Source organism: Euphorbia lathyris, chromosome 6 (genome assembly GCF_963576675.1).
Source record: "Euphorbia lathyris chromosome 6, ddEupLath1.1, whole genome shotgun sequence".
Classification (NCBI taxonomy): Eukaryota; Viridiplantae; Streptophyta; class Magnoliopsida; order Malpighiales; family Euphorbiaceae; genus Euphorbia; species Euphorbia lathyris.
The window spans coordinates 22927604-22940246 of NC_088915.1; the positions used below are offsets into that span (position 1 = coordinate 22927604).

General features: G+C 34.9%; 1 protein-coding gene across 30 annotated transcripts; it reads left to right on the top strand.

Moving 5' to 3' along the window:
* The first annotated feature begins 1174 nt into the window (after positions 1 to 1174).
* On the top strand, positions 1175 to 12365 carry LOC136234251 (uncharacterized). 30 transcript variants are annotated; one of them, XM_066024061.1, is made up of 11 exons: positions 1175 to 2198; positions 2287 to 2481; positions 3025 to 3154; positions 3942 to 4217; positions 4622 to 4649; positions 4751 to 4767; positions 4937 to 5027; positions 6127 to 6216; positions 7678 to 7741; positions 10272 to 10311; positions 10531 to 11423. In XM_066024061.1, the coding sequence occupies exons 7-11, from the start codon at positions 4992 to 4994 to the stop codon at positions 10610 to 10612; spliced, it is 312 nt and encodes a 103-aa protein (XP_065880133.1). In that variant the 5' UTR covers positions 1175 to 2198; positions 2287 to 2481; positions 3025 to 3154; positions 3942 to 4217; positions 4622 to 4649; positions 4751 to 4767; positions 4937 to 4991; the 3' UTR covers positions 10613 to 11423. The 30 variants fall into 30 exon arrangements, 9 of the variants coding, with proteins under 9 accessions (XP_065880133.1, XP_065880130.1, XP_065880132.1 ...); XR_010691143.1 differs by lacking the exon at positions 10272 to 10311 and adding an exon at positions 7021 to 7072 and having other exon boundaries at positions 1542 to 2198; positions 3942 to 4050; positions 4152 to 4217; positions 4891 to 6216; XR_010691145.1 differs by lacking the exon at positions 10272 to 10311 and adding an exon at positions 7021 to 7072 and having other exon boundaries at positions 1542 to 2198; positions 3942 to 4050; positions 4152 to 4217; positions 4937 to 6216.
* Positions 12366 to 12643: the final 278 nt, after the last annotated feature.

The window sequence follows — 12643 nt, forward strand, 5'->3', positions numbered from 1 at the left end:
CTCACAAACACATTCTTCAATTTGAGAATTTAGGGAACATGGCATAGCAAAAAATAAAAAAACACTATGCCTTTGTTGGAGCTGGTCTGGTCACTGGCTAGGCTACCCCCATTAAGAGTAACCGAATTTTCTATTTCCAATTGCAAAAAAATTACAACCAAAACCTTAAAATACAGAAGCTATGAGACCTGAATGATATATATATGTAGAAAGGAAGAGTTAGGGCATACCATGAAGGCTTGGTGTCCCAAACAGAGTCGCATTAAGATAGGTACCCATATCATTAATTACGCTATTGGATCTCAGCGTAAGAGAGAGAGAGGAAACAACAAAGATAAAGTTCTGAAGCAACACTCTTGGCCGGGAACTGTGATAGACGACCTAAAACTAAAACAAGCTGAGCTTTTGTGTGGTTAAGCTCGACCGATCAGAAAATTGACCAGCTCGAGTTCAATGTTCTATTCGTGACCCGCTCACTAGCTGTTCATGAGCTTATTAACTAGCTTGTTCACGAGCGAACAACTCGTTAATTAAGTTCATGAATTTCGTTTGCAAACAATTCATTTTATATTGATTTAATTTCTTTAACACAAAGCTACGTAGTTTTGGAACCTACAAAAGTAAATTTTACACAAAGCTACATTGTTTTACATTTTTCAATTTATAGAAATATTATTATTAACATAATAATCAAACCAAACGTGTTCATGAACATTTTAATCGAGCTTACTCATGATCTTATTCATGAATATACAATTGAGTCTGCTCGCGAGTTTTCGAACCGAGTTTCGCCGTGTTCAAACTCGGCTCGTTTATAAATCGAGCCGCATATGGTTGAGCGTTTATCGAGTTGAACACCGAGCGACTCTGCTTATTTACATCCCAACCTACAACTGGGAACACTCCCTTTTTGTCTCTTTTTAGCAAGTTCGTTTGTTGTCATTCTATGCACCAAACACTAAATCTTAGTTTTAATATACTAATACCGTTTTGATTTATACTTAAGGTTACAAAATTAAAAGAAAGAGGTGACGTTTAGTTTTACACCAATAATGACGGGAATGTGTTGTTATTCAATAAAACCTAGTTTTTGTTAGAATTTTAATTAGAAATATTATTTACTCTCATTCTTAACTATTATATGTACATAAACCCACGTCAAACAACTCTTTATATGGTTCCATGGGTTACTTTGTCCTAAGGTTTGGCATTGTAGTCAGGTTTTGGCCGTTTTAATCTGGTTTTTCGGTGATTCTCATATTCTCTAGGGTATTTTCTTCCATCGATATGGGTAGAGGAGATTGTCTGTTACCATGGACGACGGAATGGAGAGTATATCGCGTATATCGCGTAAGTTCAAACTTTTAGAAGCGAATGAAGGAATCTTAAATGTGGAAATGCAATAAGAAGGAGGAGATATACAAAGAAAATTAGTAGGAAGATTGTTGTCATTAAAACCTTTGAATCTAAAATCTTTAGCCAATGCTTTCAACTCTATTTGGAACAAAAATAAGGGATTCAAGGTTAACAATTATGGGAAGACACTCATCTTTGGTTGATTTTGAATCGATCTAAGATAAAGAAAGAGTCACGAAAGATTCGTCTTGGCAATATGATCGACATCACGTAATTTTGTCTTTGATTAAATGAGATGCTCAACTCTTTAATATAAATCTAAACAACAATGATTTTTAGGTTCATTTCAGAGACCAATGATTTTTAGGTTCATTTCAGAGACCACCAGCTGCATATTTACAATGAAACTGACTGCAAAATCAACCAACTGAGGGCAATAGCTAAAACTCCCAGTTACTGTTATTGTCCACCTATATTGCACGGAAACTCTTTTTCATTAGCGTTTCCCCGTTTCGTATCCATTTCCGTTTCTTTTCCGTTTCCATTACCGTTTTCTAGCTAAAACTTCTAATTTAAAAGATCTTTAATGATCTAATGTTTATCTACTTTTATGTGAAGATGGTGGATAATGAGAAGGCACCCATCTTCCGATAAAATTGATAAAGCCTTCGCTTTTACCAATTTTATCGGAATATGAGTGTTTTCTCTTTATTGCTGAATATCAACTCTATAGAAAAGATTCTCCTTGATCGCTTTTCTTGCAACTGCACCGACTTTCCTTGAAGCACGGCAACCGCAACTCAGATGAGTTTATGTAAGAACTGTGCACGTTTCTGTATGGGGTAGGCGTATTTTTTATTCGAAACACACCGTAGATATGTGCTTTCTCCTTATTGCGAATCCGACGATCGCTTCTCTTGTAACCTACAGGAAAAGAAAGATAGTGGATAATGAGAAGGTCTCCTTATTGCTGATTACCAATTCTAATGGAGAAAAATTCAGCAATCGAAAAGAAGAAGAGACTCTCTTGTGTTGTGTGGCTCATCCGACGATAGCTTTTCTTGCAACCTTCACTGACTTTTCTTTCTAGGAAGCGCGGAAACGGGAACGACACCATGTCAATAGGTATGTTTCGTTTTTGTTTTTCATTCATTGTTCGTGTTGGTGCTTTCTTTTGCTGGGTTTGCTTGTCATTCGTGTTTGATGGGTTTGTGGTTGATAGAGTTCTGCCCTAAATGCAGTCGGTACTTTTCTAGGCTATAGGTAAATGGGTTTGCGGTTGATAGAGTTCTTCCTTTTCGTTAATTAATTGTTCAGTATGTAAAATGAGTTTGAAGTACTACTGCTCTTTTTCTTATCTATGAACCAACTCTGAAAATTGCTTGCCTAACATGTTAATCGGTGATTTACATTTTAATGACTCAATTATTCTTTAGAATTGAGATTGGTATATATTGCTTTTAAGTTGGGGCTTTGGTATCTGCAACCAATAAAGCAGAACCACCTAAATCAGTTAGTTCAGTAGGAACAGGATCCGCGAATCTGATTCAGTTAGTTCAGTAGGAACAGGAACCACCTAAATCATTTGACACTTTGATAATGCATTTGGTATCATTTTAACAAGAGAAAATTTTTGTATTTTAACAAGAGAATTTTTGTATTTTGCAGTGGCTGTATCTCAAGCTCGGAGAGCATCATTGGCTCAGTTTTTGGAAAAACCCAAGGAAAGAAGGTGGACAGTAGACGAATGAATATGTTTTTTGGATACAATCATGTGCACATTGAGAACTTGCCCAAGGTTTGATATGGTTTTTGTTTTTGTCACTCTTTAAAGTGGTTATACTGTGTTAAAGGATTCTGTTTCTGAATCATGTGTGAACTGTCCGATTCCAGCTTCCATAGTTTGCTGCTAAATGAATACATCCCTACTTCCTATTAGCAATCGAAAAGTTAGAAGAGTCTAAAAATGAACTTGAAATTTAAATCTAAAATTTTGGTTGAGCTTTTCATTTAAGTGTTTGTTTAGGTGGTATTTAAGTCTAAAATTATTGATGGCATGGCTTATATTAATTTATAAGTGACCTTGAAATCCCATGAAATCAAACATTAAAGTCTTTCAAATCCCACGAATTGCTTCACTTTTGGAAGTAATACATGGAGGCTAGGTAAGTTTTCTTTTGATTTTGGATAAGATCTTGGATAATTTTTAATTAGGCTAAGCTAATAATGTTTTTAATTATTGAAAATGTAAGCCATTGTTCCAAGTGGATTGTTGTTCCCATTCATGCAATGGGTGGAAGAACCCATTTTGTGTTCATTATCTGTAACCTTGCTGAGGTAGGTTTGTACTTTATTCCTTTCTGAAATTTTTTATTTTATTTAAGTAAATAGATAATTTTGGTGTTTAGCTCATCATATCTTCAATGGTTAATTGATGGTTACATCGATTCAATTATTCCCTTAATTTTTTGTAGGTTCAGGAATTGCCATAAGTTTTTATAACCTTTCTTGTTTGGTCTCTAGCTAAGGTTGACTTTGATCTTCATGCTATTGTCTTATGTCTAATTTGGGTCGTGTTTCATCAGTCCATAGGTGCTATTAACACCATTGCTCGGAGGTCCAGCGATGGCAAGCTGATAGGTTATAATACTGATTGTGAGGCTTCGATAACTGCTATCAAGGACGCTTTGAAAGGTATAAAAATCAACTCATCTCTTCAACATTGAAAACATTTCGAGCTTTTTGAAGTCGATTGCAGCCATACATATTTGTGCTGGCTGGCATGGGAGGAGCAGGAAGAGCACTTGCATTTGGTGGGAAAAGTAGAGGAGCACGCATTATCATTTTCGACATTGATTTCGGTATGTACATGTCATCAACTATTAATTAGTATATTAAGAAACTAAATCATCTAACTTTTTTTCTATCATCTGAAAAGAGAACGAAGGGCCTATCAGATGTTGTTGTTTTAGGCGAAGCTCAGTCTTTCGAGAATCTCAATCAATTCAAACCAGAGAAAGGAGCTTTCTTTGCAAATGCAACACCATTAGGAATGCATCCAAATACAGATACAATTCTTAAAAAAAAAACGGTTTCTAATTATGTTTTATAAGAGAAAATGGTATTGCCCTTTTGTGTTTATAAGAGAAAATGCAAGAATTAGGGAGCAAATGAGACAGTCAATATTATACAAAATGACACTTGAGCAACAATGGGAAGAAATTTACACATGGTATGTAAAGTAATATTTTGATATTCTCCACAGGAAACTAAAGCATGGACAATCCTAACAGGTTAGCCTGTTCTATTAATTTATGCCAACACTATTTTGATTAGTTCATAAATTTGGTAACTTCTATCTTAACTATTCTTCTTCTTTTTCTTGCCTTTTAAGGTGGCGTATAAGGACTTGTAAGTTGATTGCTCTTGATTGTGAAATTTACATTTGGAGGTTCTAGGATTATTTTGGCTCCCTTAGATGTTTATTGTTTGCCACATTTAACTCTTATCTGAACCATTTTCTTGTATTTGCAGATTTCATTATGGCTGCCCTAGACGTTTTCTCCTTTGGAATGTGCAGCCTTTCATTTTGGGCGCATCGGGAGCTGGAATTCTATTAAGTTGATGCGTTAATAATGCCTATGCTTGCTGAAGTACTCTTAGCGTATTTGGTAAACTACTATAACACTTGATTTTGAAGCAAGAGATAGGCAGGATAAGAGGATATATTAGTTGAATTGAGTTAATGTTTCAATGTATTTGTGCATCTCACAAACTTGGTTATCTATGCATAATTGGTTTGTAGATTTACTAATTGTAAACAACTCTATTTATGAAATTTGTGATAATAGTGTTTGCACGATCATTTTGCTTATTCAAGATTTAATTAATGCTTCACTAATACAACAGGATCAATCTCGATTATGGTAAATAACTGAGAGTAATTAATCTCGTTTACCATCAATTACAAATAGAGTAGGTTCAATTTGAACCTACTGTTGTAAAATTGCTAAAAAAATAACACTGGGTCGGTTTGTTGAATTTGCTCAAGAGTAAATGAGTAATCGATTTTTAAGTGATGAGGTCCCTTCAAAATGCTCAAGAGTAAACGAGTATTAATGTGAAATTGAATTTGCATTGCAGGTTTGATTTGATACTGACTACATTTCCTCTATAAAAGAATTTACAAAATCTATCTATAATATATTAAAAGCATGATATTATTGTTGCTGATGTGGCGTGTTTTTAGAGTTTTAGCTGACATGGCTGATTTATAGAGCATTCACGTTTCATTTTCATAATTTTTCTCTTTCATTTACTAAATTTAAAATTGTGTTTATTATTTTGTTAAGTATTTAAAAAACTAACCGTTGTCCTTATTTCCACGATCTCCATTATTTCACTCCTCCTGATTACTAAAACCACCATCTTCTGTTGGTTTTTTAGGCTCCCTTCTAAATCACTTCCTCTCATCCAATCTATGTGAAATAGTTACATCTCCTTCTGTTTTATTTCCGGCCGATTTAGCATGGGTGATTTTGCTTTTCATCTTTTATTTTTGCATCTGTCCTTCAGATATGCATGAATTTTCAATTCTTAGTAGTTGAATCTGATTAGGCTTTTCTTGATCGATGATTGCAGGTAAGAATTTAAATTTAAAACAACCATATTTAATCCTACACAAATCCTTATTAATTCAAATAAACTGCTCACATTCTCTCTTTACTAATCCATTTTTGCTACTTTTTCCCGTGTTTTGCCGAGATGAAGATTTGCGGCATCTGCTGCTTAATAAACTGCTCTCTTCTCATTACTAATGCATCTCTGTTCAGATGGAATTCAATTATTGGGTTCAATCAGGTATTTCAAAAATGATTTTTCTATTGAATTTTCATCTAGCTGTGATATGTCCTAGATCAGAAAGTTAACTCTACCATCTAACTGATGTGGCACTTTGTTTGATCGAGTTGACTAAATAGAGGTGTGTTGTGATTCAAGTTCAAATTCTAATTGTTTTGAAGGGATTTACTATTTTGGTTACGCCAAATTTTAATGCTCTTTCAACCTCTTCTTAGAGGCCAAAAGGCAAAGCAATGATATGATATCTGTTTTGTTTATTTTTTTGTTAACTAAGTGACAATTTTTTAAACCTTATGCTATCTATCTATACTCTATACTAAATCTGTAGACAGATTTGACACATGGCATGTTTATAATCTTTCTTGCTGATGTGTCATGATTGTAGTCTCCTATATTTCTAAGAACTACCTAGATTTTTTTGAAAGACTTACATATGTATGTTTGAAGTGTTTACAAAATTGCAACATTATGTACGTCTCTATCCAACTCTCCCACGATCACCGCCCTCTCTCAACCCATTTTCAAAAATGCTCTGATCTCTCTCCCCTAATTAACTGCCATCTCTCTCGAATCATCTGAAATTGTCGCCTTACTCTCTTTCTATTGTAGTCATTATGCCCTTTTTTTTGTTCCTGCGGGATTGATTTGGGACTCTTGAAGTGGTGAAGTATCTATGTCCATTTCATAATGAACCATGTGTCTGATTCCCTTTTCTTTTTCTATTATTAAGGAAAAGAACTCAATATTGTTCACTCATTTGGTTTGCTTTAGATATGGTTTATCTCGGTTTTGATCTCTCTATAGGGTGGAAGATTCAATTTCAGATGCGGCTGCGTGTTGGAGGTCTATGTCAACTGTAATTTTCTCACATTAACTGATGGTATTTTTTGCAATGAATATAGGTAGATTTGTGTGGCCACAAGCACTGCCTTTAAGCGAATCTTATTAGAAACCATTACAAGCATGTTCTCCGTAAGAACAACAAAATGCCCTAACAATTTCAAGGCTGGAGGTGGAATGCAGTCGATTTATGCCTTGACACAATTTAGGATTTGCATTTGGAACAAGTTCAAGTGATCCAAGTGACGGAGAGCTTGCAATGGGTGAGATATCTGTGGGAGAGATGAGATCATTTGAAAGAATGGTCATGAAATGTAGAAACAGCTTCCAGATTGCATTGAGAATCTAAACTATAAGATTCTAAACTATTGTTGATTGCAGGATCAACAACCGTATCTTGGAATTTTTTTGGTCCATCTCCTCCTCACATGATATCTTCACTGCATTACACGTTGCCATCCCTCCTTGATTTAGCGATTAACTTTACATAAAAACTGTAATTCTGTTTCCTAATACTTTAGATTCCTTACTTAACTTAATTGTGGTGAGTTTTCAGTTTTATTTTGCTGAATTTTTGTAATTGGGGTTTTGAGAATATTTTTTTTTCTTTTCTTTTTACAGTGTTGCTCAATCAATTTGGATGGAGTGTTGATGGTACTTGGATTAGAGGAAATGGAATTTGAAGGTAATACCAATTACTGAGGTTTGTTTTGGTTCATAACTGTTAGAATAACCAAATGGTTATTATTCTGTTTTAGGAAACAAATCAACCTACTAAAACTTGTCTGGCAAATGAAATAGTTATTGATAATCGAATGGTTATTATTCTGTTTTAGGAAACAAATCAACCTACTAATTACAAATAACTCTACAACAATATTTCCTAAAACAGAATAATAACCATTCGATTATTCTAACAATAACTATTTCATTTGCCAGACAAGTTTTTATTTCTATCCCTTCTTCAAAACAGATTCATTAGAAAAGGTCCTAGATGGAAAATAGAAAATTTGATGTGTCATCATACTTATTGCATTTTGTTTATGGGTTTCTGTTTTCAGTATTTATTTGTTTATCTTACTTTGCTATGGGTTTCGATTGCATTTTTATTTTTAGCTTTTGAGATCAGTTGATTGTAGTTGGTCCAAACTATACTGTTATTTTTTTTGTTGTTGTTGTTTAAACCTTTATATCTAACCCTTGAAGCTTCAAACAATTTCAAATTTTTGTCTTTTGGTCTATTTTATGTTTTTCCTTCTTTCATTGTTCTTCACAATGTGTTCTAAGATGTGCTCCATTGACATGAAGCATAATTGAAGATTGAATTTTGTCCTGCTTCTGCCCTAACTTCTTGCTTTTGCTTTTGAAGTATTTTGTTTTGGGTTATTATTTGTTGCTGTAGCTTCAACCTAAATTAGGTTACTTGCAGAGCCTTAATTTTATCATGCTATATCATGCTATACCATGCCATTAGCCACTTGAGGTAATCAGACAGAAGAAATCATGTCTCATCTGACAAATAATTAAAATATTGAAGGATTTAACTGTGCTTATTACTTGAGAAGTGAGATTTTAGAGAAAATTGAGAAGAAAGATATTTTATGGTATACAATTCTGTGCCATTAATGTGAGTATTGGTTCTAAACATGGATTTAGAACAAACGAAAGAAACACCAAAGACAATGGTGGAGAAACTCAAAACGGAAAAAATTCATGAAAATAGCTATAAAAAAGCTGGAGTCTTCAGTGTACAGCTAAATAATCTGGATGGTGTGATGACTGATCAACGAACAAACTTCTATTCAAACACTATGTTAACTAAAACAAAACTTATTATTCAACTTTTCTTTGTCTCACTCTCTTTAAAACTTAATTCATTTGTTTGTAGATTTCACCAGGAGTTAACATTTGTGTGTAATGATGAATAAAATGAGAAGTTTTGTAGGTAAATGTGATGACTACCCATTCAATTTTAAATGTATTATTTTGTTATTATTACAATATAAATATACTTATTAAAAAAATTATATTACCAATATTGTGTTAATTAACATTTTATTTTCTTTAGTTTGAGTATTTAATTAGAATTAATATACAACATTTAAAAATATGATTTACTACAAAAATTAGTTAATCATGTAACCCGTGCATTGCACGGGTGTTGATGCTAGTTGTGTCTAAAGAGGATGAGTTCTGGATGCCTATGTTGGGAATTTGATGATGGAGGAGGAGATCCATGGGGTTCTGATGCAGAATCAGTGGAAGAAGAAAATGGTGCAGGTTTACTATACTTTTCTACTTTCTCTTGTGAAGGAGAAATTGCCTGTTTTTCCTGAAAAATCTCAAATTATTCTTAGGATATAAATCACAAGTTGCAAACATGTACTTTGATTTCTTACCAAGCAATCTTTATCAAGGCAATAGAAAGTATTAGTTATATTTGATTGAACTGGACCAATTGCTACTCATCCTGGTTTGATGATGAAATTTGCTCATAGTGTTGTACTTTCTCCTATTAATCTCATAAAAATAAAGATAATGTGGAATTCTTATGTGTTTTTGTACATCCATGGGGTATTACGTATAAAGGCAATGTTAATAACTGTATTAATTTTTGGCTTAATGCATCATTTGCCCCCTAAACTTGTCCAAAAATGTTGATTGGCCCCCTAAACTTTCAAAGTGTCCTGATAGCTCCCTGAACTTGTATAAAATGTTCAGTTAGCCCCCTGAACTTGCGTAAAATGTAATCATTTGATCACTCGGTCGCAAAAAAGTAAGTTAAATGCGGAAGCTGTATTGTACGAGTCTTAAAAAAAATAAAACGACCAAAATCGAGGTATGGAGTTCTAATATTAGAGAAGACAAGTTGTATAGTTGAGCAAGTAATAACTTCATTTTTAATTTAATTTTTAATTATGTAGTAACATTTTAAGACTCGGACAATACATATTCCGCATTTAACTTACTTTTTTACGACTGAGTGATCAAATGATTACATTTTACGCAAGTTCAGGGGGCTAACTAAACATTTTTTGCAAGTTCAGAGAGCTATCGGGACGCTTTGAAAGTTCAGGGGGCCAATCAAGCTTTTTGGACAAGTTCAGGGGGCAAATGATGTATTAAGCCTTAATTTTTATTGTTTCTTTCCCTTTTGTGTTCGTTAATAAAAAAAATTAGGTTCTAATAGATAGTTTTTAAAAATTCTCCATCAGATACCTTCTTCCCACTTCCTCTGTTTTTGCTGCCTCTATGGTGAGTTTTCTTATTAATTTGCTTTTAAATTTGAGGTTTTTGTATCTGCCTAAGTTTGGGATTCACTTCGGTTCTTCTTCAATTTACTGCATGAAGACAATATAAATGGATTGATGGATTGATTCCGTTGTAAATTATTTACTCTTTCTTAGAAGGAAACAAAAAGCTTTTTTTTTTTTTAGTGTTAGTTTACATTCTATGGTCCGTTTACTGGTGCAGGAAACCTACACATTTACGGTTGGGTATGAGTGACCTTAAAGAAGCCATTGTTGGTGTTGAAGAAAGTGAAGTATGTAGATGAGGATGGTGGCAAAAACTTAACTATGGTTGAAATGGATGCTATCGGTATAATTCGCCACAAGATTTTGTTCAAAGAGCAGAGACAATGCCTTAATATCAAGTTGATATGAATTGTTGTTGACTTATATAGAAAGGAAGAGTTAGGGCATACCATGAAGGCTTGGTGTCCCAAACAGAGTCGCATTCGAGGGAGAGATGGTTAAGATAGGTACCCATATCATCCATTACACCATTTTCATCGGAGAATTGTGATTTGAAATCCCTCCAAAAACTAGAGTTTTGTCTCCAATTCTGCTGGATTTGAGATTGTCCGAGGATACAACACTCTTGGTCGGGAACCGCGATAGACGGCCTAAAACTAAAACAAGCCGAGCTTTTGTATGGTTAAGCTCGACCGATCAGAAAATTGACAAGCTCGAGTTCAATGTTCTATTCATGACCCGCTCACTAGCTGTTCATGAGCTTATCAACTAGCTTGTTCAAGAGCGAACAACTCGTTAATTAAGTTTATGAATTTCATTGCAAACAATTCATTTTATATTGATTTAATTTCTTTAACACAAAACTACGCAACTTTGGAACCTATAAAAGTAAATTTTACACAAAGCTATGATAGGGGTATTTTACCCCTATCTTTTAGCGTGATTTACGGGATGATTTCGGGTAAAATAAATAAGTTTAATTGCAAAAAATAAAGTGTTTTTGATAAATAAAGAAATAAAAATAAATTTCGTACTTTTAGTTTATTTTCCTCGTTTTTGATTAGTTTAGGAAATAAAAATGTCAAGCTAACTCGGCTCTCAAGATTTGTATTTCAGGTACGAGAAAGGAGCAAAAATCCACTCAATACGCAGGGCGTATTATCCTGTACGCGGGGCGTAAAACATAGTGCCAGAAATAATTGCCTTATCCGCAGGCACCATGTGGAACTGACTCAGCATACGCGGGACGTATGACACACTACGCGGGGCGTATGACACATGTCGGCAATAATTGGCCTAATCCTGAAAGTCAGACTGCATTGTCTCCCAGAGTCAACTATACCTACGCGGGGCGTACCACTATATACGCGGGGCGTAAAAGGCAGTTCTTCAACATAAAAAGATCAGAGACTCTTTTACGCGGGGCGTACTTCAGCTACGCACGGCGTAAAGTCACCAATTCAAGCGATAAAACTCCAGAGACTCAAACACGCAGGGCATACCACCCTTTACGCAGGGCGTACTTGAGTCAACAAGACAATGAATTGGTCCACATGCAGAAGATTTCTGACGGAATGGGCATTTACGCGGGGCGTAGACCAATTCACGTGGGGCGTATCATGGGATTTCTGCACCAAATAATGTTGCTCCATACTTGTGCTTTATGAAATTACAAACCTACCCTTGCTTGATGTCTATAAATAAGAAGCTCTTGAACTTCATTTGACACCAATTACATACTAGAGAGCTATACTATACTCTTTTCCTTCCTTGTAATTTAGATTCAGATTTTGTAGTTAAACTCTCCTCCTCGAGAGCTTGTTCGGTTGTTCCGGCGTTCCATCGAAGTTCCGCTCCATCATTCGTCACCAAGCTCGAGAGTTCCACCTCCACGACCTAGGAGACGGCTTTGAGTCCGGTTAGCTAGTTCCAAGGGCGGATTCTCCCTTTTTACTTGCTAATTAGCTTGTACTCTTCCTATGTACTAGGCTTGGTTGTATTTCATCTAAATACTTTCCATATTTATAATTTATGGTTTATAATCTCTATTTCCCTTTACGTGTTAATGTTTATTGCTTGTTTTGATATTGATAATTGATTATTGTGTAGGAGCACGCGATTACCGCCGCCATCCGGGCTATCTTTAGGGAATTATATAGGTGTTGCCTTACCGGAAGTGACAAACCGGAAACCGTAGGAATTGACAAGCCACGGAACTTACGGGCCCTAATTTCTAGTTCCCCCGCATTAGACACGCCTTGACTAGGAATCACGTAGTCTAAGTACTTCACGGGTCGGTCTTACTACACTTGGTCGTCTTTGCAAGAGTA

Coding starts and splice junctions, on each gene's coding strand:
- LOC136234251 (XM_066024061.1), top strand. CDS start 4,992: ATGCCTATGCTTGCTGAAGTACTCTTAGCGTATTTG. Junction 5,028..6,126: donor AAGTACTCTTAGCGTATTTG/GTAAACTACTAT, acceptor GCCGAGATGAAG/ATTTGCGGCATCTGCTGCTT. Junction 7,742..10,271: donor AGAGGAAATGGAATTTGAAG/GTAATACCAATT, acceptor ATTCTCCATCAG/ATACCTTCTTCCCACTTCCT.